Below are 27,454 nucleotides of genomic sequence, written 5' to 3'. Positions count from 1 at the left end.
AAGGTAAGCTGTGACAAAGCGAAAGAGAGGCATGGACATATATACAGTACCAAACGTAAGGTAGATAGATAGTGGGAACCAGCCACAGAGCACAGGGACATCAGCTCGGTGCTTTGTGACCGCCTGGAGGGGAGGGATGGGGAGGTTGGGAGGGAGGGAGATGCATGAGGAAAGGGATGTGGGAACAGATGTAAATGTATAACTGATTCACTTTGTTATAAAGCAGAAACTAATAAAAAAATTATCTTTGAGCCGAAAAGGAAAAAAAAGAAGTAATCAATAAAAATTATTAATATACTCTCTCAAATAAAAAAAACAAAAAAAGAATTTAGCCATGGAGCAACTAAGCCTGTGCACCAAAAGAACTAAGCCTGTGCTCTAGAGCCCGCAAGTCACAACTACTGAGCCCACGTGCCACAACTATTGAAGCCCATGCACCTAGAGCCCGTGTTCTGGAACAACAGAAGCCACCGAAATGAGAAGCCCGCACACTGCAACGAAGACCCAACACAGCCAAAAAAAAAAAAAAAAAGAATCCAGTAAACATTTGCCTGGGTGGTGATAGGATTTGTTTTCCAGGTTAAATGAGGCTCACTTGGTATAAAATCAATGCACACACTGAAAGTGTACAGTTTATTTATTTTTATATCCATACCCATTCAAGATGCAGTCGTGATGGGAATATTTTCTAGAAAGTTGGCACCAGTAAGAGTGATGTTTAGGGGAACATAAATCAAGGGAAAAACAACACAAAAAGTTCACATACACACACAGAGTCATACCACTCATTTCACATACAGACACACCCAGTCTCATGCACACAAACCTACACCATCTAACCGTAATAAAGCTTCTTCTTGGGACTATAGTAATTGGTCACATTACTTGTAAATCACTTTCTATCACCAGGACTCTACTCTCATTCCCAGCACAAATTTGGAATCAGTTTGTCCTCTACACTAAAACCAGCAAGAATGTCCCATTTTCTCATCTTCAAAGTTCTTCCTCCCCAAGTGACTGATTCCATCATACATATCGGTTTCATGTTCTGTGAAGGTCACCTGCAATTACAGAAGAGAAAACACTATGAGGATAAGATCACAGTGATGCTCAGGTCTTTTGATCATTTGCTGACAGTAGAAAACCTGATAAGAAACAGTGGTCCAGGGAACCCAGCAAGGGTTATCAGAGCAAACCTACACAGGGTGAAAAGCAAGAACTTTGCTGGGAGGATGGAACTTCCAAGTCCATTTAGGTTGGAAATTACAGAATTCTTTTCCTAGAGGAAAAATCGCTGCAGGAGAGAGAGCTCCGTACACTACAGGCTGTAATGGATGCTGTCAATTGTAATGTCCTGTGGAGTCAGGCACCATGGGTTGGTAATAGTCTCTCACTCCACAATCTCCCAACTAAGGGAATTGTATGTATCTGGAAGGAATAACCTCAAATATTCATAACTTAATTCTATTGAAAGAGAAATAAAGCAATATTTCTATCTCAGACCAGAAGAAATCTAGCTTACCTTGGGGATACACGAAGGCTTTTCTTCTGTCCTATCATGGTGCATGTCATCCGCCACATCCTCAGGGAGAGCTGGAGGGACACAGAGTAACTGTCAGGACACTGGTGATGCTGCTCAGGAATTACTCAGGGCCTTTCTTCTCGATGAGGACATGGGGTGGTGTGTATGGATGTGGGAGGTTAGTAAGTGTGGGCTGAGCTGGTGTTGGGCCATCCTCTTTGGGGGATGAAGGAAGGCACAGGACAAGAGGAAGGAATTGAAAACCGAGCTTTGGCTTTCTAGCTAAGGGGAGCCTAATCAGAAGGGAAGGGTCGATCTAAAAAATGGTAAACACTAAAATGCATGCTCTGTTTCAATGACACAGACCCATGACCCAACATGCCTCTTTTGAGCTTCTGCTAAATTGCCACTGTCTCTTGATTTTTCCCAGATCACTCTTTCCCCAGCATCCACAATTCCAGCTACTGCATTTGTCATGTCTTCTATTGTACAATATTTTGTACTTGATTAACAGCAACCTGTATTAAAGGACTGAATTCAATACTAGACAAAATATGCTATATTTATTCACTAATCACTTGTCTTAAAGAAAATCAAATACATAAGATTTGACAAAACTGAAATCCTACCATTTAGATACAGCCACTATCAATCGTATCATATTTTACTCCCAGTCTTTGTTTTCTATAAAATGTATGTATGCGCACTGTGTCAGGGGCTGTCCATACTCTTGGGAGCTGTTCCATAAGTGGGACAATTCATTATGAAGAGGGAGCCCGGACTGAGCACAGCCTGTCTCTAACCCAGCTGTGCAGGAGAAGTGTACAGGCTAACAGTCAGGTTCCACATTGAGTCCTTGGGTGTGGGCTACAGGAATTGACCAATTCTAAAGCTTATGTTAATGTTATCCAATACAATAAAATAGCTCCCTGATTCTTATCTGCTTTTGGCCTTGTTTAAGCAATGACACCAGCACTGACAGATATGACCTGTACTGTATACATGGTGTCTCACACCTCTCAGAATCTGTGAGCTGACCAGGAGAATGCAGGTCTTGAGGTGAATTTCACATTAATGACTGTGCCAAAGTCAACTGATAAGTCCACCCATAGCTGCCCTGGATTCTGTGACCACTAAGGCCACCTGATGGGCAAGGTCTGGACCTTTGGAGATGCTAGGACTTCCAGCCAAAGATATGGATGCAGGGACTCCCTTGCTCCATGACTGAGGATCCCTTGGCTGAGTGGTAAGTGCAGGTCAGGGATACAGAGCACCCACATTGGGACCCACCCCTGGGTTCTCACTTTGGCTTTTCCACTTAGGAGGTCAAGAGCTGAGAACATTTATCTCTGCACCATCTCCTTCTGAGGAAAAGGAATATTAACCAAATCTGGGCAACAGCTGTGTTGAGGGAAGAACAAGGTAGTGTACAGACAGTGTGCAGTGGTGATGAGCTTTGTTGACAGGTGAATTGTGCTGTGTAAGAGGGAAATATCTCCTCAGGAAACACACACACGCTTATGCATGCAGGTTCACAAACACACCACATAGGCTCACACATGGACCCCACCCCAACCCTGATACACACAAACCCACATCATCTAAATGATGCAGTTACTTCCAGGACCATAGAACTTGGGCATGGCTTTTTACTGGGAAATCAGTCTCTAGCTCTACACCCCCAGCCCTCATCCCTGTAGGGACCCTGAATCAGGGTGTCTCTCCAAGCAAAGCCAGCAAAAGAGTCCCACCTTCTTCATCATCTAGATTGTTCCTCAGCACAGGGGTGATCTCTGAATACGTACCGTTTTTGTTTGCTGTCCTATCCACCTGTGATTAGAGAAAAGAAAACAGTGTAAGGATCTCAGCATCCTGTGCTCTGCGGACACAGGTATTTCATCTCTTTTTTTGTCCTCAGAAAACCAAATTGGGAACTGTTGTTGAGTCAATAGCCCCAAAAGAAACCAGAGAAGACAGCTGTGGGAAAGGCTGGAGCTTTGCCTGGAAGATCTCTCAGGTCCAATTTGAGGGGCAAATACAAAAGTCTATTTCAAGGAGGGAAATTTTCTGCTGAGGAAAGTGTGTCTGACTATACAGTTTCTAACTGATGTTGCCATTTTTTAAATGGACTTTTGAATGAGTTATCTGTTGGGAAAGACCTTCAATCAGCATTCATCCAACCAAGCAAAACTGTATACATCAGCTGTCTTGAACATTGTAGATCTTCATATCTGAAATCAATTGGAAAAGAAAAAAATGAAGCAAACTTTTAATCTCTGATAAATAAGGGGAGCTTACCTTGGAGGTAGAAGGAGCCTCGTCAACTGCCCTCACATAGGGCTGTTCTTCCAACAGGTCCTCAGGGGGCTCTAGGAGGACACAGGGTAAGTGTCAGGACACTGGTGATGCTGCTCAGGAATTACTCAGAGAGCCTCGTTAATGTGGACACAGGGTGGGAGTGTATGGGTGCAGGTGGTTAATGAGTGTGGACTGAGGTGCTGTTGGACAAACCTCCCTGGTGGGTGGAGGAAGGCAAAGGGGAGGAACATTTCAGAAATGAGGAAGAGAACCTTTAGCTTTCTAGCTGTAGGGAACCTAATCAATTTGAAAGTGTCAGTCTGAAAAAGCTTAAACACTAACATTGCACTATGTTTCAGTATAGAGTCCCACGGCCCCTCTGCCCATTTCAAAGTCCCTCCAAATCCCCCTTCTTCTTGAAATGTTACAAGACTCTTTCAGCTTCCTTCTAATCAAATCTGTCGCTCCTTCATTCATCGTCCATTCTGTTGGAATTTTGACTTATTTTATTGTGATGAAATATACATATTTATGCTTTTCATAATTTTTAAGTAGACAGTTCACTAGCATTTCTTACTTTCACAATGCTGTGTAGCCATCAACACAATCTACATCTTAATCTTTTTCATCATTTCAACGTAACCTCTGTACCCATTAAATCATAATCCACCTTACTCCTGCCTCCTGACCTTGGTAATTTCTACTTCCGGTGTCTGTGAGTTTGCCTACACTAGGTTCCTCATACTAGTGGAATCATATAATATTTGTCTTTCTGTGCCTGCCTAATTTCACTAACAATAATATATTTTTTATATTATTTGGATCATTCATTTTGTAGCATAAGTCAATCTTTAATTCCTTTTTATGGTTGAAAATTATTCCATTCTGTGTATATATCACATTTTATTTATCCATTCATCACCTCATGGACTTTGGATTGTTTCTATCTTTTCGCTACTAAGAATAATGCTACTATGAACATTAGTGTACACATTTCTGTATGGCACCATAATGGTGACAAATAATATTGTACATATTTCAAATATCATTGAATATAACAACACAAGGGGTGACTCTTAGGTGAACTACGGACTTTTCATTAGTAAAAATATACTTACATTGTTTCACTAATTGTAACAAATGTACTTCACCTATGCTATATATTATTAATAGCTGAAACTGGAGTGATAGGATACAGGAATTTTCTGTACTGCATGTACAACTTTTATGTCAATATAATCCTGTTCTAAATAATGTCTAATAATTTAAAGAAATCTCAAAACATGGTTTCAGGGAGGGATGTGTTGTTGCTAACGTTCAAAAATCAGCTAAAGTCTAAACCGTAACTAGAGACCATCTTCACTCTTAAACATGAACCAAATGTTGAATTTTAAATGTATGTTTACTTCCATGGTTAAAACAGTACCAGCTGGCTTAGTAAGTTTCAATTTGAACACATGGAATAAAAGAAGAATACTGCTTAATATTTCATAGCTTTTTCTTCAATATGAGGCACTGAATCAACTAGAATAATTATTCTTGAGTGAACCTAATGAAAAATTTTCCACAGTACCTTCAGCTGGGTCATTTATAGGGTGCCCCCTAAAATGTGGCCAGATGCGGAACTTTTTCAGCCAGCCTGGGGTTGATATTCTTGACCTCTGATGAGTGTTATTTCTTCTGGCACTCTGGGAGCAGCATCCTGGGAAATGCATTACAATAGAGACAATTATTGACATCTTGCTGGCAGAAGACAATGGGGAAATTAGCAATAATTTATTCACAGTTCAATCCTTTGGTCCCTTTCCTCACCAGCGGCCCAGCAGAGCCTCCTGAAACAAAGTTGCACTTAGGAAGATATTGCAGTTTGGTATGCAGTGCAAACACCCAACAGACATGTTTTGTGGGCAAATATCTTTATTTAACTGAGAATGTCTAGAAACTCAGCAAACCATTGGGACCATGACTGATGGACTGGATTCAAATCCCGTTTGGAAGAAGCATGTACTTGGGAATGATATGTAGATCCCTCTTTGCCTCAGTTCCCTGTTCTGAGATGTAGAAATGTTAATATGGCCTACATTTAGCATTATGTCATGTGGCCAAAAATGATTGAATACAGGTAAAATGTTTGAAAAATAAAGGACCGGTGCTTCACAAATTCTCTATAAATGTTCAATCCTGAATGATGGCAAGAAGAAGCTGGATATTTCGTAGCTGTTGAAAGGAGAGAAGGGATTTGACGGCTCCAAGTAAAGGGGGATTCAAGCTTACTCTTCAGCTTTTTCATGGGAACAATGCTTTACAGCTCATGGAGAATATCCATTATCATGTCTGACACCCAGCCCTGTTGGGGGTGAAGGGGAGGGCAAAGTGGGGGCTGTAACCCATATGTTATGGTGGAGGGTGTGGAAATTTAGAGAGATAAGTGTCTGTCCAAGAGTCACAACCATGATGAATGATGGATCACGGACAGGACAGACAGAGCCAGTGCCCACCCTGAGATCAATACCTGGGGTAGATCTCTTGGGTCTGTCTTCACTGTATGCAGTGTTTCTTGCCCAGCACACAGAAACAGAGTCGGCACAAGTGATGGAAGACAGACTTTCCACAGGAGAAGGACATTTCGTTTCCTTAGCACAGAATCCGATAGTGAATATTAGCCTCAAAGGAGAAAGGTGGAGTGAATTTCCTCCATCTACTCCTGGAGGCTCCTTCTTTCTCGGACTCCTCCAGAACTGGGTGTGGCATGTGGGTACAAGCATGGGCTCCCTGCAAAAGGAAGGAGGCCTGCCTAGCACTAGGTGCTTCAGGTAAGGGGGGAGGACTCATCCCGAGGCTCTAATAGGAAACACAATGAGGGAAGTGGCAGAGAGATGTATCATAACCATTCAGAATGCTATGAGACCTACTAAGAGATGAGATTTCTTATTAAATTAAGTTGTAATTGACCCAGTAGTAGGGATGCTGAAACCCAGTTGTGTTCATTAAGAATCCAGCCATGGAGCAACTAAGTCCGTGCACCACAACTACAAAGCCTGTGCTCTAGAGCCCGCAAATCACAACTACTGAGCCCACGTGCCACAACTATTGAAGCCCATGAACCTAGAGCCCGTGCTCTGGAACAAGAGAAGCCACCGAAATGAGAAGCCCGTGCACTGCAACGAAGAGCCAACACAGCCAAAAAAAAAAAAAAAGAATCCAGTAAACATTTGCCTGGGTGGTGATAGGATTTGTTTTCCAGGTTAAATGAGGCTCACTTGGTATAAAATCAATGCACACACTGAAAGTGTACAGTTTATTTACTTTTATATCCATACCCATTCATGATGCAGTGGTGATGGGAATATTTTCTAGAAAGTTGGCACCAGTAACAGTGATGTTTAGGGGAACATAAATCAAGGGAAACACAACACAAAAAGTTCACATACACACACAGAGTCATCCCACTCATTTCACATACAGACACACCCAGTCTCATGCACACAAACCTACACCACCTAACCGTAATACAGCTTCTTCCTGGGACTATAGTAATTGGTCACATTACTTGTAAATCACTTTCTATCACCAGGACCCCTACTCTCATTCCCAGCACAAATTTGGAATCAGTTTGCCCTCTACACTAAAACCAGCAAGAATGTCCCACTTTCTCATCTTCCAAGTTCTTCCTCCCCAAGTGACTGATTCCAGAATACATACCGTTTTCACGTTCTGGGAAGGTCACCTGCAATTACAGAAGAGAAAACACTATGAGGATAAGATCACAGTGATGCTCAGGTCTTTTGTTCATTTGCTGACAGTAGAAAACCTGATAAGAAACAGTGGTCCAGGGAACCCAGCAAGGGTTATCAGAGCAAACCTACTCAGGCTGAAAGGCAAGAACTTTGCTAGGAGGATGGAACTTCCAAGTCCATTTAGGTTGGAAATTACAGAATTCTTTGCCTAGAGGAAAAATCGCTGTAGGAGAGAGAACTCTGTACTCTACAGGCTGTAATGGATGCAGTCAATTTTAATGTCCTGTGGAATCAGGCACCATGAGTTGGTAATAGACTCTCACTCCACATTCTCCCAACCAAGGGAATTGTATGTATCTGGAATGAATACCCTCAAATATTCATAACTTAATTCTAATGAAAGAGAAATAAAGAAATATTTCTATCTCAGACCAGAAGAAATCTAGCTTACCTTGGGGATCCACGGAGGCTTTTCTTCTGTCCTATCACGGTGCATGTCAACCGCCACATCCTCAGGGAGAGCTGGAGGGACACAGAGTAACTGTCAGGACACTGGTGATGCGGCTCAGGAATTACTCAGGGGCTTTCTTCTCGATGAGGACATGGGGTGGTGTGTATGGATGTGGGAGGTTAGTAAGTGTGGCGTGAGCTGGTGTTGGGCCATCCTCTTTGGTGGAGGAAGAAAGGCAAAGGACAAGAGGAAGGAAATGAAAACAGAGCTTTGGCTTTCTAGCTAAGGGGAGCCTAATCAGAAGGGAAGGGTCGATCTAAAAAATGGTAAACACTAAAATGCATGCTCTGTTTCAATGACACAGACCCATGACCCATGCTTTGAGCTTCTGCTAAATTGCCACTGTCTCTTGATTTTTCCCAGATCACTCTTTCCCCAGCATCCACAATGCCAGCTACTGCATTTATCATGTCTTCTGTTGTATGATATTTTATACTTGATTAACAGCAACCTCCATTAAAGGACTGAATTCAATCCTAGACAAAATATGCTATATTTATTCACTAATCACTTGTCTTAAAGAAAATCAAATACACAAGATTTGACAAAACTGAAATCCTACCCTTTAGATGCAGCCACTATCAATCGTGTCATATTTTTCTCCCAGTCTTTGTTTTCTATACAATGTACGTATGCCCACTGAGTCAGGGCCTGTCCATACTCTAGGGAGCTGTTCCATAAGTGGGACACTTCGTTATGAAGAGGGAGCCCGGACTGAGCACAGCCTGTCTCTAACCCAGCTGTGCAGCAGAAGTGTACAGGCTAACAGTCAGGTTCCACTTTGAGTCCTTGGGTGTGGGCTACAGGAATTGACCAATGCTAAGGCTTATGGTAATGTTATCCAATACAATAAAATAGCTCCCTGATTCTTATCTGCTTTTGGCCTTGTTTAAGCAATGACACCAGCACTGACAGATATGACCTGTACTGTATACATGGGGTCTCACACCTCTCAGAATCTGTGAGCTGACCAGGAGAATGCAGGTCCTGAGGTGAATTTCACATTAATGACTGTGCCAAAGTCAACTGATAAGCCCACCCATAGCTGCCCTGGATTCTGTGACCACTAAGGCCACCTGATGGGCAAGGTCTGGACCTTTGGAGATGCTAGGACTTCCAGCCAAGGATACGGATGCAGGGACTCCCTTGCTCCATGACTGAGGATCCCTTGGCTGAGTGGTAAGTGCAGGTCAGGGATCCAGAGCACCCACATTGGGACCCACCCCTGGGTTCTCAGTTTGGCTTTTCCACTTAGGAGGTCAAGAGCTTAGAACATTTATCTCTGCACCATCTCCTTCTGAGGAAAAGGAATATTAACCAAATCTGGGCAACAGCTGTGTTGAGGGAAGAACAAGGTTGTGGACAGACAGTGTGCAGTGGTGATGAGCTTTGTTGACAGGTGAATTCTGCTGTGTAAGAGGGAAATATCTCCTCAGGAAACACACACACGCTTATGCATGCAGGTTCACAAACACACCACATAGGCTCACACATGGACCACACCCCAACCCTGATACACACAAACCCACATCATCTAAATGATGCAGTTACTTCCAGGACCATAGAACTTGGGCATGGCTTTTTACTGGGAAATCAGTCTCTAGCTCTACACCCCCAGCCCTCATCCCTGTAGGGACCCTGAATCAGGGTGTCTCTCCAAGCAAAGCCAGCAAGAGAGTCCCACCGTCTTCATCATCTAGATTGTTCCTCAGCAGAGGGGTGATCTCTGAATACGTACCGTTTTTGTTTGCTGTCCTATCCACCTGTGATTAGAGAAGAGAAAACAGTGTAAGGATCTCAGCATCCTGTGCTCTGCGGACACAGGTATTTCATCTCTTTTTTTGTCCTCAGAAAACCAAATTGGGAACTGTTGTTGAGTCAATAGCCCCAAAAGAAACCAGAGAAGACAGCTGTGGGAAAGGCTGGAGCTTTGCCTGGAAGATCTCTCAGGTCCAATTTGAGGGGCAAATACAAAAGTCTATTTCAAGGAGGGAAATTTTCTGCTGAGGAAAGTGTGTCTGACTATACAGTTTCTAACTGATGTTGCCATTTTTTAAATGGACTTTTGAATGAGTTATCTGTTGGGAAAGACCTTCAATCAGCATTCATCCAACCAAGCAAAACTGTATACATCAGCTGTCTTGAACACTGTAGATCTTCATATCTGAAATCAATTGGAAAAGAAAGAAATGAAGCAAACTTTTAATCTCTGATAAATAAGGGGAGCTTACCCTGGAGGTAGAAGGAGCCTCTTCAACTGCCCTCACATAGGGCAGTTCTTCCAACAGGTCCTCAGGGGGCTCTAGGAGGACACAGGGTTAATGTCAGGACACTGGTGATGCTGCTCAGGAATTACTCAGAGAGCCTCGTTAATGTTCACACAGGGTGGGAGTGTATGGATGCAGGTGGTTAATGAGTGTGGACTGAGGTGCTGTTGGACAAACCTCCCTGGTGGGTGGAAGAAGGCAAAGGGGAGGAACATTTCAGAAATGAGGAAGAGAACCTTTAGCTTTCTAGCTGTAGGGAACCTAATCAATTTGAAAGTGTCAGTCTGAAAAAGCTTAAACACTAACATTGCACTATGCTTCAGTATAGAGTCCCACGGCCCCTCTGCCCATTTCAAAGTCCCTCCAAATCCCCCTTCTTCTTGAAATGTTACAAGACTCTTTCAGCTTCCTTCTAATCAAATCTGTCGCTCCTTCATTCATCGTCCATTCTGTTGGATTTTTGACTTATTTTATTGTGATGAAATATACATATTTATGCTTTTCATAATTTTTAAGTAGACAGTTCACTAGCATTTCTTACTTTCACAATGCTGTGTAGCCATCAACACAATCTACATCTTAATCTTTTTCATTATTTCAACGTAACCTCTGTACCCATTAAATCATAATCCACCTTACTCCTGCCTCCTGACCTTGGTAATTTCTACTTCCGGTGTCTGTGAGTTTGCCTACACTAGGTACCTCATAATAGTGGAATCATATAATATTTGTCTTTCTGTGCCTGCCTAATTTCACTAACAATAAAATATTTTTTATATTATTTGGATCATTCATTTTGTAGCATAAGTCAATCTTTAATTCCTTTTTATGGTTGAAAATTATTCCATTCTGTGTATATATCACATTTTATTTATCCATTCATCACCTCATGGACTTTGGATTGTTTGTATCTTTTGGCTACTAAGAATAATGCTACTATGAACATTAGTGTACACATTTCTGTATGGCACCATAATGGTGACAAATAATATTGTACATATTTCAAATATCATTGAATATAACAACACAAGGGGTGACTCTTAGGTGAACTACGGACTTTTCATTAGTAAAAATATACTTACATTGTTTCACTAATTGTAACAAATGTACTTCACCTATGCTATATATTATTAATAGCTGAAACTGGAGTGATAGGATACAGGAATTTTCTGTACTGCATGTACAACTTTTATGTCAATATAATCCTGTTCTAAATAATGTCTAATAATTTAAAGAAATCTCAAAACATGGTTTCAGGGAGGGATGTGTTGTTGCTAACGTTCAAAAATCAGCTAAAGTCTAAACCGTAACTAGAGACCATCTTCACTCTTAAACATGAACCAAATGTTGAATTTTAAATGTATGTTTACTTCCATGGTTAAAACAGTACCAGCTGGCTTAGTAAGTTTCAATTTGAACACATGGAATAAAAGAAGAATACTGCTTAATATTTCATAGCTTTTTCTTCAATATGAGGCACTGAATCAACTAGAATAATTATTCTTGAGTGAACCTAATGAAAAATTTTCCACAGTACCTTCAGCTGGGTCATTTATAGGGTGCCCCCTAAAATGTGGCCAGATGCGGAACTTTTTCAGCCAGCCTGGGGTTGATATTCTTGACCTCTGATGAGTGTTTCTTCTTCTGGCACTCTGGGAGCAGCATCCTGGGAAATGCATTACAATAGAGACAATTATTGACATCTTGCTGGCAGAAGACAATGGGGAAATTAGCAATAATTTATTCACAGTTCAATCCTTTGGTCCCTTTCCTCACCAGCTGCCCAGCAGAGCCTCCTGAAACAAAGTTGGACTTAGGAAGATCTTGCAGTTTGGTATGCAGTGAAAACACCCAACAGACATGTTTTGTGGGCAAATATCTTTATTTAACTGAGAATGTCTAGAAACTCAGCAAACCATTGGGACCATGACTGATGGACTGGATTCAAATCCCGTTTGGAAGAAGCATGTACTTGGGAATGATATGTAGATCCCTCTTTGCCTCAGTTCCCTGTTCTGAGATGTAGAAATGTTAATATGGCCTACATTTAGCATTATGTCATGTGGCCAAAAATGATTGAATACAGGTAAAATGTTTGAAAAATAAAGGACCGGTGCTTCACAAATTCTCTATAAATGTTCAATCCTGAATGATGGCAAGAAGAAGCTGGATATTTCGTAGCTGTTGAAAGGAGAGAAGGGATTTGACGGCTCCAAGTAAAGGGGGATTCAAGCTTACTCTTCAGCTTTTTCATGGGAACAATGCTTTACAGCTCATGGAGAATATCCATTATCGTATCTGACACCCAGCCCTGTTGGGGGTGAAGGGGAGGGCAAAGTGGGGGCTGTAACCCATATGTTATGGTGGAGGGTGTGGAAATTTAGAGAGATAAGTGTCTGTCCAAGAGTCACAACCATGATGAATGATGGATCACGGACAGGACAGACAGAGCCAGTGCCCACCCTGAGATCAATACCTGGGGTAGATCTCTTGGGTCTGTCTTCACTGTATGCAGTGTTTCTTGCCCAGCACACAGAAACAGAGTCGGCACAAGTGATGGAAGACAGACTTTCCACAGGAGAAGGACATTTCGTTTCCTTAGCACAGAATCCGATAGTGAATATTAGCCTCAAAGGAGAAAGGTGGAGTGAATTTCCTCCATCTACTCCTGGAGGCTCCTTCTTTCTCGGACTCCTCCAGAACTGGGTGTGGCATGTGGGTACAAGCATGGGCTCCCTGCAAAAGGAAGGAGGCCTGCCTAGCACTAGGTGCTTCAGGTAAGGGGGGAGGACTCATCCCGAGGCTCTAATAGGAAACACAATGAGGGAAGTGGCAGAGAGATGTATCATAACCATTCAGAATGCTATGAGACCTACTAAGAGATGAGATTTCTTATTAAATTAAGTTGTAATTGACCCAGTAGTAGGGATGCTGAAACCCAGTTGTGTTCATTAAGAATCCAGCCATGGAGCAACTAAGTCCGTGCACCACAACTACAAAGCCTGTGCTCTAGAGCCCGCAAATCACAACTACTGAGCCCACGTGCCACAACTATTGAAGCCCATGAACCTAGAGCCCGTGCTCTGGAACAAGAGAAGCCACCGAAATGAGAAGCCCGTGCACTGCAACGAAGAGCCAACACAGCCAAAAAAAAAAAAAAAGAATCCAGTAAACATTTGCCTGGGTGGTGATAGGATTTGTTTTCCAGGTTAAATGAGGCTCACTTGGTATAAAATCAATGCACACACTGAAAGTGTACAGTTTATTTACTTTTATATCCATACCCATTCATGATGCAGTGGTGATGGGAATATTTTCTAGAAAGTTGGCACCAGTAACAGTGATGTTTAGGGGAACATAAATCAAGGGAAACACAACACAAAAAGTTCACATACACACACAGAGTCATCCCACTCATTTCACATACAGACACACCCAGTCTCATGCACACAAACCTACACCACCTAACCGTAATGCAGATTCTTCCTGGGACTATAGTAATTGGTCACATTACTTGTAAATCACTTTCTATCACCAGGGACCCTACTCTCATTCCCAGCACAAATTTGGAATCAGTTTGCCCTCTACACTAAAACCAGCAAGAATGTCCCACTTTCTCATCTTCAAAGTTCTTCCTCCCCAAGTGACTGATTCCAGAATACATACCGTTTTCACGTTCTGGGAAGGTCACCTGCAATTACAGAAGAGAAAACACTATGAGGATAAGATCACAGTGATGCTCAGGTCTTTTGTTCATTTGCTGACAGTAGAAAACCTGATAAGAAACAGTGGTCCAGGGAACCCAGCAAGGGTTATCAGAGCAAACCTACTCAGGCTGAAAGGCAAGAACTTTGCTAGGAGGATGGAACTTCCAAGTCCATTTAGGTTGGAAATTACAGAATTCTTTGCCTAGAGGAAAAATCGCTGTAGGAGAGAGAACTCTGTACTCTACAGGCTGTAATGGATGCAGTCAATTTTAATGTCCTGTGGAATCAGGCACCATGAGTTGGTAATAGACTCTCACTCCACATTCTCCCAACCAAGGGAATTGTATGTATCTGGAATGAATACCCTCAAATATTCATAACTTAATTCTATTGAAAGAGAAATAAAGAAATATTTCTATCTCAGACCAGAAGAAATCTAGCTTACCTTGGGGATCCACGGAGGCATTTCTTCTGTCCTATCATGGTGCATGTCAACCGCCACATCCTCAGGGAGAGCTGGAGGGACACAGAGTAACTGTCAGGACACTGGTGATGCGGCTCAGGAATTACTCAGGGGCTTTCTTCTCGATGAGGACATGGGGTGGTGTGTATGGATGTGGGAGGTTAGTAAGTGTGGCGTGAGCTGGTGTTGGGCCATCCTCTTTGGTGGAGGAAGAAAGGCAAAGGACAAGAGGAAGGAAATGAAAACAGAGCTTTGGCTTTCTAGCTAAGGGGAGCCTAATCAGAAGGGAAGGGTCGATCTAAAAAATGGTAAACACTAAAATGCATGCTCTGTTTCAATGACACAGACCCATGACCCATCCTGCCTCTTTTGAGCTTCTGCTAAATTGCCACTGTCTCTTGATTTTTCCCAGATCACTCTTTCCCCAGCATCCACAATGCCAGCTACTGCAATTATCATGTCTTCTGTTGTATGATATTTTATACTTGATTAACAGCAACCTCCATTAAAGGACTGAATTCAATCCTAGACAAAATATGCTATATTTATTCACTAATCACTTGTCTTAAAGAAAATCAAATATACAAGATTTGACAAAACTGAAATCCTACCCTTTAGATACAGCCACTATCAATCGTGTCATATTTTTCTCCCAGTCTTTGTTTTCAATACAATGTACGTATGCCCACTGAGTCAGGGCCTGTCCATACTCTAGGGAGCTGTTCCATAAGTGGGACACTTCGTTATGAAGAGGGAGCCCGGACTGAGCACAGCCTGTCTCTAACCCAGCTGTGCAGGAGAAGTGTACAAGCTAACAGTCAGGTTCCACTTTGAGTCCTTGGGTGTGGGCTACAGGAATTGACCAATGCTAAGGCTTATGGTAATGTTATCCAATACAATAAAATAGCTCCCTGATTCTTATCTGCTTTTGGCCTTGTTTAAGCAATAACACCAGCACTGACAAATATGACCTGTACTGTATACATGGGGTCTCACACCTCTCAGAATCTGTGAGCTGACCAGGAGAATGCAGGTCCTGAGGTGAATTTCACATTAATGACTGTGCCAAAGTCAACTGATAAGCCCACCCATAGCTGCCCTGGATTCTGTGACCACTAAGGCCACCTGATGGGCAAGGTCTGGACCTTTGGAGATGCTAGGACTTCCAGCCAAGGATACGGATGCAGGGACTCCCTTGCTCCATGACTGAGGATCCCTTGGCTGAGTGGTAAGTGCAGGTCAGGGATCCAGAGCACCCACATTGGGACCCACCCCTGGGTTCTCAGTTTGGCTTTTCCACTTAGGAGGTCAAGAGCTGAGAACATTTATCTCTGCACCATCTCCTTCTGAGGAAAAGGAATATTAACCAAATCTGGGCAACAGCTGTGTTGAGGGAAGAACAAGGTTGTGGACAGACAGTGTGCAGTGGTGATGAGCTTTGTTGACAGGTGAATTCTGCTGTGTAAGAGGGAAATATCTCCTCAGGAAACACACACACGCTTATGCATGCAGGTTCACAAACACACCACATAGGCTCACACATGGACCACACCCCAACCCTGATACACACAAACCCACATCATCTAAATGATGCAGTTACTTCCAGGACCATAGAACTTGGGCATGGCTTTTTACTGGGAAATCAGTCTCTAGCTCTACACCCCCAGCCCTCATCCCTGTAGGGACCCTGAATCAGGGTGTCTCTCCAAGCAAAGCCAGCAAGAGAGTCCCACCGTCTTCATCATCTAGATTGTTCCTCAGCAGAGGGGTGATCTCTGAATACGTACCGTTTTTGTTTGCTGTCCTATCCACCTGTGATTAGAGAAGAGAAAACAGTGTAAGGATCTCAGCATCCTGTGCTCTGCGGACACAGGTATTTCATCTCTTTTTTTGTCCTCAGAAAACCAAATTGGGAACTGTTGTTGAGTCAATAGCCCCAAAAGAAACCAGAGAAGACAGCTGTGGGAAAGGCTGGAGCTTTGCCTGGAAGATCTCTCAGGTCCAATTTGAGGGGCAAATACAAAAGTCTATTTCAAGGAGGGAAATTTTCTGCTGAGGAAAGTGTGTCTGACTATACAGTTTCTAACTGATGTTGCCATTTTTTAAATGGACTTTTGAATGAGTTATCTGTTGGGAAAGACCTTCAATCAGCATTCATCCAACCAAGCAAAACTGTATACATCAGCTGTCTTGAACACTGTAGATCTTCATATCTGAAATCAATTGGAAAAGAAAGAAATGAAGCAAACTTTTAATCTCTGATAAATAAGGGGAGCTTACCCTGGAGGTAGAAGGAGCCTCTTCAACTGCCCTCACATAGGGCAGTTCTTCCAACAGGTCCTCAGGGGGCTCTAGGAGGACACAGGGTTAATGTCAGGACACTGGTGATGCTGCTCAGGAATTACTCAGAGAGCCTCGTTAATGTTCACACAGGGTGGGAGTGTATGGATGCAGGTGGTTAATGAGTGTGGACTGAGGTGCTGTTGGACAAACCTCCCTGGTGGGTGGAAGAAGGCAAAGGGGAGGAACATTTCAGAAATGAGGAAGAGAACCTTTAGCTTTCTAGCTGTAGGGAACCTAATCAATTTGAAAGTGTCAGTCTGAAAAAGCTTAAACACTAACATTGCACTATGCTTCAGTATAGAGTCCCACGGCCCCTCTGCCCATTTCAAAGTCCCTCCAAATCCCCCTTCTTCTTGAAATGTTACAAGACTCTTTCAGCTTCCTTCTAATCAAATCTGTCGCTCCTTCATTCATCGTCCATTCTGTTGGATTTTTGACTTATTTTATTGTGATGAAATATACATATTTATGCTTTTCATAATTTTTAAGTAGACAGTTCACTAGCATTTCTTACTTTCACAATGCTGTGTAGCCATCAACACAATCTACATCTTAATCTTTTTCATTATTTCAACGTAACCTCTGTACCCATTAAATCATAATCCACCTTACTCCTGCCTCCTGACCTTGGTAATTTCTACTTCCGGTGTCTGTGAGTTTGCCTACACTAGGTACCTCATAATAGTGGAATCATATAATATTTGTCTTTCTGTGCCTGCCTAATTTCACTAACAATAAAATATTTTTTATATTATTTGGATCATTCATTTTGTAGCATAAGTCAATCTTTAATTCCTTTTTATGGTTGAAAATTATTCCATTCTGTGTATATATCACATTTTATTTATCCATTCATCACCTCATGGACTTTGGATTGTTTGTATCTTTTGGCTACTAAGAATAATGCTACTATGAACATTAGTGTACACATTTCTGTATGGCACCATAATGGTGACAAATAATATTGTACATATTTCAAATATCATTGAATATAACAACACAAGGGGTGACTCTTAGGTGAACTACGGACTTATCATTAGTAAAAATATACTTACATTGTTTCACTAATTGTAACAAATGTAGTTCACCTATGCTATATATTATTAATAGCTGAAACTGGAGTGATAGGATACAGGAATTTTCTGTACTGCATGTACAACTTTTATGTCAATATAATCCTGTTCTAAATAATGTCTAATAATTTAAAGAAATCTCAAAACATGGTTTCAGGGAGGGATGAGTTGTTGCTAACGTTCAAAAATCAGCTAAAGTCTAAACCGTAACTAGAGACCATCTTCACTCTTAAACATGAACCAAATGTTGAATTTTAAATGTATGTTTACTTCCATGGTTAAAACAGTACCAGCTGGCTTAGTAAGTTTCAATTTGAACACATGGAATAAAAGAAGAATACTGCTTAATATTTCATAGCTTTTTCTTCAATATGAGGCACTGAATCAACTAGAATAATTATTCTTGAGTGAACCTAATGAAAAATTTTCCACAGTACCTTCAGCTGGGTCATTTATAGGGTGCCCCCTAAAATGTGGCCAGATGCGGAACTTTTTCAGCCAGCCTGGGATTGATATTCTTGACCTCTGATGAGTGTTTCTTCTTCTGGCATTCTGGGAGCAGCATCCTGGGAAATGCATTACAATAGAGACAATTATTGACATCTTGCTGGCAGAAGACAATGGGGAAATTAGCAATAATTTATTCACAGTTCAATCCTTTGGTCCCTTTCCTCACCAGCGGCCCAGCAGAGCCTCCTGAAACAAAGTTGGACTTAGGAAGATATTGCAGTTTGGTATGCAGTGCAAACACCCAACAGACATGTTTTGTGGGCAAATATCTTTATTTAACTGAGAATGTCTAGAAACTCAGCAAACCATTGGGACCATGACTGATGGACTGGATTCAAATCCCGTTTGGAAGAAGCATGTGCTTGGGAATGATATGTAGATCCCTCTTTGCCTCAGTTCCCTGTTCTGAGATGTAGAAATGTTAATATGGCCTACTTTTAGCATTATGTCATGTGGCCAAAAATGATTGAATACAGGTAAAATGTTTGAAAAATAAAGGACCGGTGCTTCACAAATGCTCTATAAGTGTTCAATCCTGAATGATGGCATGAAGAAGCTGGATATTTCGTAGCTGTTGAAAGGAGAGAAGGGATTTGACGGCTCCAAGTAAAGGGGGATTCAAGCTTACTCTTCAGCTTTTTCATGGGAACAATGCTTTAGAGCTCATGGAGAATATCCATTATCATGTCTGACACCCAGCCCTGTTGGGGGTGAAGGGGAGGGCAAAGTGGGGGCTGTAACCCATATGTTATGGTGGAGGGTGTGGAAATTTAGAGAGATAAGTGTCTGTCCAAGAGTCACAACCATGATGAATGATGGATCACGGACAGGACAGACAGAGCCAGTGCCCACCCTGAGATCAATACCTGGGGTAGATCTCTTGGGTCTGTCTTCACTGTATGCAGTGTTTCTTGCCCAGCACACAGAAACAGAGTCGGCACAAGTGATGGAAGACAGACTTTCCACAGGAGAAGGACATTTCGTTTCCTTAGCACAGAATCCGATAGTGAATATTAGCCTCAAAGGAGAAAGGTGGAGTGAATTTCCTCCATCTACTCCTGGAGGCTCCTTCTTTCTCGGACTCCTCCAGAACTGGGTGTGGCATGTGGGTACAAGCATGGGCTCCCTGCAAAAGGAAGGAGGCCTGCCTAGCACTAGGTGCTTCAGGTAAGGGGGGAGGACTCATCCCGAGGCTCTAATAGGAAACACAATGAGGGAAGTGGCAGAGAGATGTATCATAACCATTCAGAATGCTATGAGACCTACTAAGAGATGAGATTTCTTATTAAATTAAGTTGTAATTGACCCAGTAGTAGGGATGCTGAAACCCAGTTGTGTTCATTAAGAATCCAGCCATGGAGCAACTAAGTCCGTGCACCACAACTACAAAGCCTGGGGTCTAGAGCCCGCAAATCACAACTACTGAGCCCACGTGCCACAACTATTGAAGCCCATGCACCTAGAGCCCGTGTTCTGGAACAAGAGAAGCCACCGAAATGAGAAGCCCGTGCACTGCAACAAAGAGCCAACACAGGCAAAAAAAAAAAAAAAGAATCCAGTAAACATTTGCCTGGGTGGTGATAGGATTTGTTTTCCAGGTTAAATGAGGCTCACTTGGTATAAAATCAATGCACACACTGAAAGTGTACAGTTTATTTACTTTTATATCCATACCCATTCATGATGCAGTGGTGATGGGAATATTTTCTAGAAAGTTGGCACCAGTAACAGTGATGTTTAGGGGAACATAAATCAAGGGAAACACAACACAAAAAGTTCACATACACACACAGAGTCATCCCACTCATTTCACATACAGACACACCCAGTCTCATGCACACAAACCTACACCACTTAACCGTAATGCAGATTCTTCCTGGGACTATAGTAATTGGTCACATTACTTGTAAATCACTTTCTATCACCAGGGACCCTACTCTCATTCCCAGCACAAATTTGGAATCAGTTTGCCCTCTACACTAAACCCAGCAAGAATGTCCCACTTTCTCATCTTCAAAGTTCTTCCTCCCCAAGTGACTGATTCCAGAATACATACCGTTTTCACGTTCTGGGAAGGTCACCTGCAATTACAGAAGAGAAAACACTATGAGGATAAGATCACAGTGATGCTCAGGTCTTTTGTTCATTTGCTGACAGTAGAAAACCTGATAAGAAACAGTGGTCCAGGGAACCCAGCAAGGGTTATGAGAGCAAACCTACTCAGGCTGAAAGGCAAGAACTTTGCTAGGAGGATGGAACTTCCAAGTCCATTTAGGTTGGAAATTACAGAATTCTTTGCCTAGAGGGAAAATCGCTGCAGGAGAGAGAGCTCTGTACTCTAAAGGCTGTAATGGATGCTGTCAATTTTAATGTCCTGTGGAATCAGGCACCATGAGTTGGTAATAGACTCTCACTCCACATTCTCCCAATCAAGGGAATTGTATGTATCTGGAATGAATACCCTCAAATATTCATAACTTAATTCTATTGAAAGAGAAATAAAGCCATATTTCTATCTCAGACCAGAAGAAATCCAGCTTACCTTGGGGATACACGGAGGCTTTTCTTCTGTCCTATCATGGTGCATGTCATCCGCCACATCCTCAGGGAGAGCTGGAGGGACAGAGAGTAACTGTCAGGACACTGGTGCTGCTGCTCAGGAATTACTCAGGGTCTTTCTTCTCGATGAGGACATGGGGTGGTGTGTATGGATGTGGGAGGTTAGTAAGTGTGCGCTGAGCTGGTGATGGGCCATCCCCTTTGGGGAAGAAGGAAGGCAAAGGACAAGAGGAAGGAAATGAAAACAGAGATTTGGCTTTGAAGCTAAGGGAATCCTAATCAGAAGGGAAGGGTCGATCTAAGAAATTGTAAACACTAAAATGCATGCTCTGTTTCAATTACAGAGACACATGACCCATCCTGCCTCTTTTGAGCTTCTGCTAAATTGCCACTGTCGCTTGATTTTTCCCAGATCACTCTTCCCCCAGCATCCACAATGCCAGCTACTGCATTTATCATGTCTTCTGTTGTATATTATATACTTGATTAACAGCAACCTCTATTAAAGGAGTGAATACAATCCTAAACAAAATATGCTATATTTATTCACTAATCTCTTGTCTTAAAGAAAATCAAATACACAAGATTTGACAAAACTGAAATCCTACCATTTAGATACAACCACTATCAATCCTATCATATTTTTCTCCCAGTCTTTGTTTTCAATACAATGTACGTATGCCCACTGAGTCAGGGGCTGTCCGTACTCTAGGGAGCTGTTCCATAAGTGGGACAGTTCATTATGAAGACGGAGCCCAGACTGAGCACAGCCTGTCTCTAACCCAGCTGTGCAGGAGAAGTGTATAGGCTAACAGTCAGGTTCCACTTTGAGTCCTTGGTTGTGGACTACAGGAATTGACCAATTCTAAAGCTTATGGTAATGTTATCCAATACAATAAAATATCCCTGATTCTTATCTGCTTTTGGCCTTGTTTAAGCAATGACACCAGCACTGACAGATATGACCTGTACTGTATACATGGGGTCTCACACCTCTCAGAATCAGTGAGCTGACCAGGAGAATGCAGGTCCTGAGGTGAATTTCACCTTAATGACTGTGCCAAACTCAACTGATAAGTCCACCCATAGCTGCCCTGGATTCTGTGACCACTAAGGCCACCTGATGGGCAGGGTCTGGACCTTTGGAGATGCTAGGACTTCCAGCCAAGGATACGGATGCAGGGACTCCCTTGCTCCATGACTGAGGATCCCTTGGCTGAGTGGTAAGTGCAGGTCAGGGATCCAGAGCACCCACATTGGGACCCACCCCTGGGTTCTCAGTTTGGCTGTTCTCCTTAGGAGGTCAAGAGCTTAGAACATTTATCTCTGCACCATCTCCTATCGAGGAAAAGAAATATTAACCAAATCTGGGCAACAGCTGTGTTGAGGGACGAACATGCAATCAACTTCAGAAAACAAGTAAGGGTCATGTGCCTGAGCTAACCTTAGGTACTTCAAAACAACTCCGTACGTCTCTTAGCCCCTTAGAGGGGATGAAAGCAATATTTGAGTTAAAAGTAACTTGTCCCAATACCCTTAGTCTGGAATACTGAAAAAAAAGTTCCACAGCAGGGGAAGCCTCCTAAACACACAGCACCTGCCAGGGTTTACCCCAGCCTTGGAAGAACTGGGAAGAATAAGACCAAGGCAGGCCTGAGGAAAGGTCAGAGGGTAGGCAGGACTGGGGTGTGAGAAGCAGGGGCAGGGCTGTCTGGACGGAGAAGTGGGTTGTAAGAAGAGCAGTGACCCTGGGTCCTGCTGCCCTAAGTCTCTGTCCTGGGCCTGGTGAACCCCAGGAGACCAGGTCAGCAGGGCTGTGAAAGCAAGTGTGTGAAGAAGCCCAGCAGCCCCTTCACACAGCCCTCTAGAATTTCTGCCGCCCATGGAGGTTCTCTAGGGGCAGCTGGACGTGGACCCCTCTCAAATGGAAGCATGTCAGCACATCAGCCTTCGGGAAGTGCAGAGGCTGAGATGAGCTGAAGGAGACTGAGCAAATGCAGTGATCCCAGAACACGTGTTCTGTGACTCATCCATCTCTGGGACTGTCCTTTACAAGAGGAACTAACAGTGAGGACACTACATGAGGTGAAGCCACAAGTCCTGAAAGTGCAGAGGGAGACAGTTCACTTCTCATCCACCACCTCACCCTTTCTAGAAGAACTTGGTCTCAAGTTTCAAGGGCCCATGAGAGTTTTGACCCACAGGTTCTGTCCATCATAGGTCAATATGCAAAGGAAAACAAACTCTCCTGTGCACAATACCCTACATTTGCTAACCAGAACACAAACTTCCATATTAGGCAGTGACAAGCACAAGAAAGAGCAGCTCATGTGCAAAAGATCAGTTTTGATGAGCAAATCAAGAAAAGGTGATTATAGAGCACAGTCACGTCTAAGGACACAATTTCTCTCTATTGTATCATTAAAATATGAAAAAAAAGTCAGAACTCTACACATATTTCATTCTTCTTTCTGATTTCATATCCACTTTCCTCAGTCTCCAAAGGAGGAGATTTAACCCTAAAGTTCCAGGAACCCTCTGCCATTAGATCCTACCTAAGTGTTGTTCCTACCTGTATCCTTTTCCTCATCACAGCCACAAATGCTATCCAGAGTCGATTCTGTAGAAACACGAATACGAATGTACAAGTCTTATGGATACATTTAAAATGTGACTAATGTGACTGAGTAATTGGTTATTTTATTTTGTTTTATTTTAATACACTAAGATAATCATTGACTGAATTAAATAAATTGTAACAGGCACATCTAGCTAGTGGCTACCACATTGTAATACACATCCCTCTCTCTCTCTCTCTCTCCATATAAATGTATATATATATATATATAATATATGGAGAATGTTACCACCACTCCCCTGTTTATTCACCTCTGTATGTTGTATCAATTAAAGTTGACTATTTGCTGATGGTTTAATGAAGGTAAAACCTCTGCCCCGTGAAGGTACTTAGCCAAAGGGGTAAGAGGGATGTGTCCCTCTGCTGGTTTCCCTGGTAACCGATGAGCCCATCTGCTGTCAATCCCCCCTTTAACTGGAAGCCTGCCTATTCCGCCCAGAGAGAAGAATGCTGCTACTGCTGCTGCTGCGTTCTGCCTGCCATCGCCTATCTACAGTGGGATGTCTCTCCAGGACCACTTTGCTTAAGACGTGAAAGATCTCCCATCTATTAAACCATGAATGTCTCTGTCCCTGACTCCGGGCTCTTTCCTTAGCCCTGAGGCTGAGCAAGTACAGGGCTTGCAGGCGTGAGAGGTGCAGCCCAACACCTTCTGCAGGGCAGTTTGCTGGCCACATTTGATGATTCCTTTGTAGGTGTTTCCTAGGCTCATGCACACTTGCCAGGCACTCATGAGACCTTGGGGACACTGAAACAGTAATGTCAACACCCAGATCCTAGAGGAATTCCCGACAGGTGTTCCACTTGAGGGGAGAGGTAATGAGCATGGCCCAGTGCACCTGTGCTAGACATAATCAGCGAGCAGGTGCAGAAGGGAGGGAGGGACATTCACTCACATCATGAGGCCATCCTTCTCACCACTGCCTCTGAAAAATCCAGGGAAGGAAGGGACAAAATGCCCTTAGAAGGTAAATGGCCTGTACACTGAAAACTACAAACCACTGCTGAAAGAATTAAACAGGGAAAAAATAATTGAAATGACATAGCATATTCATAGACTGGAGACATATTATTGTTGACATTTCTACACTACACGAAGGTAAGTAGTAATTCATTGTAATACATATAAAAATCCCAATGTCATTTTCAAAGTAAAAGAAAAAAAATCCTAAAATACATATGGAACCACTAAGGACTCCTAACAGACAAAACAATCCTGAGAACAAAGAACATAGATGGAGGCTTCTCACTTCCTGACTTCAAAACAAATTACAAAGCCACAGGAATCAAAACTGTACGGTATGGACATAGAAACAGATACATAGGCCTAAAGACCAGAATAAATAACCCCCAAGAAAACTCATAGATACATGGCCAAATGAAATTCACCAAGCTTCTAAGACAACAAATAGGGAAAGTATAGTTTTTTCAACAGTCAATAGGATGAAAATATAACTTACAGAAAGATTACAAACATATATCAGAAAAGGAGCTAATGTCCAAAACATCTAAGAAAAACACTACAATTCAAATGCAAAATACATTAAAAAATTAAAAAGGGCAAATAACTGGGTTCAGAAATGTGCAAAGACTTAAATAAGACATTTCCTGAAAAAGACATACAAATGGCTAACAAATATAGGAAAAGGTTCACAGCCTCACTAATCATCAGGGCAAGGAAAATGAACATCTCACACCTGTTAGGCTGTGTATTATAAAGAAAAAAATTAACAGCTTAAGGCAAAGATGTAGGGAATTGGAAACTTTGTACACTGCTGGTGGGAATGTAAAATAGTGCAGCTCTTATGAAAAACAGTACGGGGGTTCCTTATAAAATTATAAACAGAAATATCATATGATTCAGCAATCACAGTTCTGGGTATATATCCAAAGGAAATTAAATCAGTATCACAATGAGATGAACTTAAGTTCATTGCAGCATTCTCCACAATAGCCTAGATATGCAACCAACTTCACAAAACAAGTAAGGGTCCTGTGCCTGAGCTAACCTTAGGTACTTCAAAACAACTCCATAAGTCTCTTAGCCCCTTAGAGAGGATGAAAGCAATATTAGAGTTAAAAGTAACTTGAACCAATTCCCTTAGTCTGGAATACTGAAACAAAAGTTCTACAGCAGGGGAAGCCTCCTAAACACACAGCACCTGCCAGGGTTTACACAAGCCTTGGAAGAACTGGGAAGGATAAGACCAAGGCAGGCCTGAGGTAAGGTCAGAGCGTAGGCAGGACTGGGGTGTGGGGAGCAGGGGCAGGGCTGTCCGGATGGAGCAGTGGGTTGCAAGAAGAGCAGTGACACTGGGTCCTGCTGCCCTGAGTCTCTCTCCTGGGCCTGGTGAATTTCAGGAGACCAAGTTTGCAGGTCTGTGAGAGCCAGTGTGTATAGCAAGCCCAGCAACCCCTTCACAGAGTCCTCTAGAATGCCTGCCAGCCATGAAGGGTCTTTAGGATCAGCTGGACGTGGAGGCCTCTCAAATGGAAAAATGTCTGCACATCAGCCTTGGGAGGTGCTGAGGCTGAAATGAGGAGACTGAGCACACGCATTGATTCCAAAGTATGTGTTCTGTGACTCATCCACCTCTGGGAGCACGCATTCCATGAGGAATAAACAGTGAGGACAAAAGTAAGATGAAGCTACAAGTCCTGAACGTGTAGAGGGAGAGAGTTCAAGTCTCATCAACCACCTGACACTCACTATAAGAATTTATTCTCTAGTGTCAAGTGACTATGAGACTTTTGTTCCCACTAGGATATGGCCATCATACGTGAATGTAAAACTGAAACCAAAATCCTGGTGCAAAATACTCTACAGGTACCAAAGAGAAACGAACCTTTCATCTTTGACAGTGAAAAAGCAATGAAAGAGTAGTCTTGTGAGAAAGAAAATTTCTGAATGGCAAAGCAAGAAAAGATGACTATAAGCACAGTACAGTCAAAGGACATGGACACAATAACTCTATTATATCATTAAAATTTGGAAAGAGCAAATCAGAATCCTACACATATTTTCTTCTTCTCCCTGATTTCATATTCACCTTCCTTAGTTTCTAAAGAACCGGGTGGAACCCAAGTGTTCTAGGAATTGTTTCGCTTTAGATCCTACCTGAGAGTTGTTCGCTATGTGAATCGTCATCAGCATCAGTGCTATGTATGCTCTCCAAGATCCATTCTGTACAAACACAACCATGAGCATAAAGTTATTATACAAGTTGACCCACCCATTTCTCCTACTCGACTTGCTGGCTCACACAGCATCACCCTGGTCTTCCCTCCAGGTTCTCAGACCTCATCTGTGCTCTGTGCAGACAGAGTCCTTCAATAAGATATTGATCACAGTTGAAAATTTCAAATGAGGGAGAGATGCTGAGAAAATCACCTTTCGACCCCTCACTTCTATAGACCCATTTATAGCTTTCACCGTCAACCTTACCAACCTGAAATTCCAGATGGTACAGACACACTTCAAACATGGCTAGTGTGACCAAGCAATTGTGTGTTTTTTGCATTTTTTAATTGAATGAGTTAATTATTCTTTGAACTAAATTAATTATAAATAGACACATTTGGTTCGTGACTACCACACTGGAAAGCTCAGCTGTAAGAAATCCAAAGATGAGAAAGAGGCAACCAGCCACCCTTCCCCTGATTGTTCTTTACTGCAGAAAATTTGATGGCCTGATCTGATCCTTCGTATGTAGGTATATCTTGGGCTCTTGAACCCACGCCAGGCATTGGGAGGGTCCTTGTGGACACTGAAATAGTACAGTCAACACTCAGATCCAAGAGGAATTCCCAGCAAGGGGCCCACTTG

General features: G+C 42.5%; 1 protein-coding gene across 1 annotated transcript; it reads right to left on the bottom strand.

The window, feature by feature from the left end:
• Nucleotides 1–614: 614 nt before the first annotated feature.
• On the bottom strand, nucleotides 615–10,233 carry LOC309797753 (uncharacterized protein). The gene is made up of 8 exons (XM_082646178.1): nucleotides 9,807–10,233; nucleotides 8,009–8,079; nucleotides 7,523–7,547; nucleotides 5,394–5,522; nucleotides 3,821–3,891; nucleotides 3,328–3,352; nucleotides 1,523–1,593; nucleotides 615–1,061 (listed from the first exon to the last, which is right to left on the bottom strand). Exons 2-8 carry the CDS (start codon nucleotides 8,051–8,053, stop codon nucleotides 960–962), a joined length of 468 nt encoding a protein of 155 aa, XP_082502304.1. The 5' UTR covers nucleotides 8,054–8,079; nucleotides 9,807–10,233; the 3' UTR covers nucleotides 615–959.
• Between the last annotated feature and the right edge of the window lie 17,221 nt (nucleotides 10,234–27,454).

This window comes from Mesoplodon mirus, assembly GCF_964341445.2.
Source record: "Mesoplodon mirus genome assembly, contig: HAP1_SCAFFOLD_948, whole genome shotgun sequence".
Classification (NCBI taxonomy): domain Eukaryota; kingdom Metazoa; phylum Chordata; class Mammalia; order Artiodactyla; family Ziphiidae; genus Mesoplodon; species Mesoplodon mirus.
The sequence above is the reverse complement of the archived record's forward strand: the minus strand, read 5'-3'. Positions and strand labels throughout refer to the sequence as shown.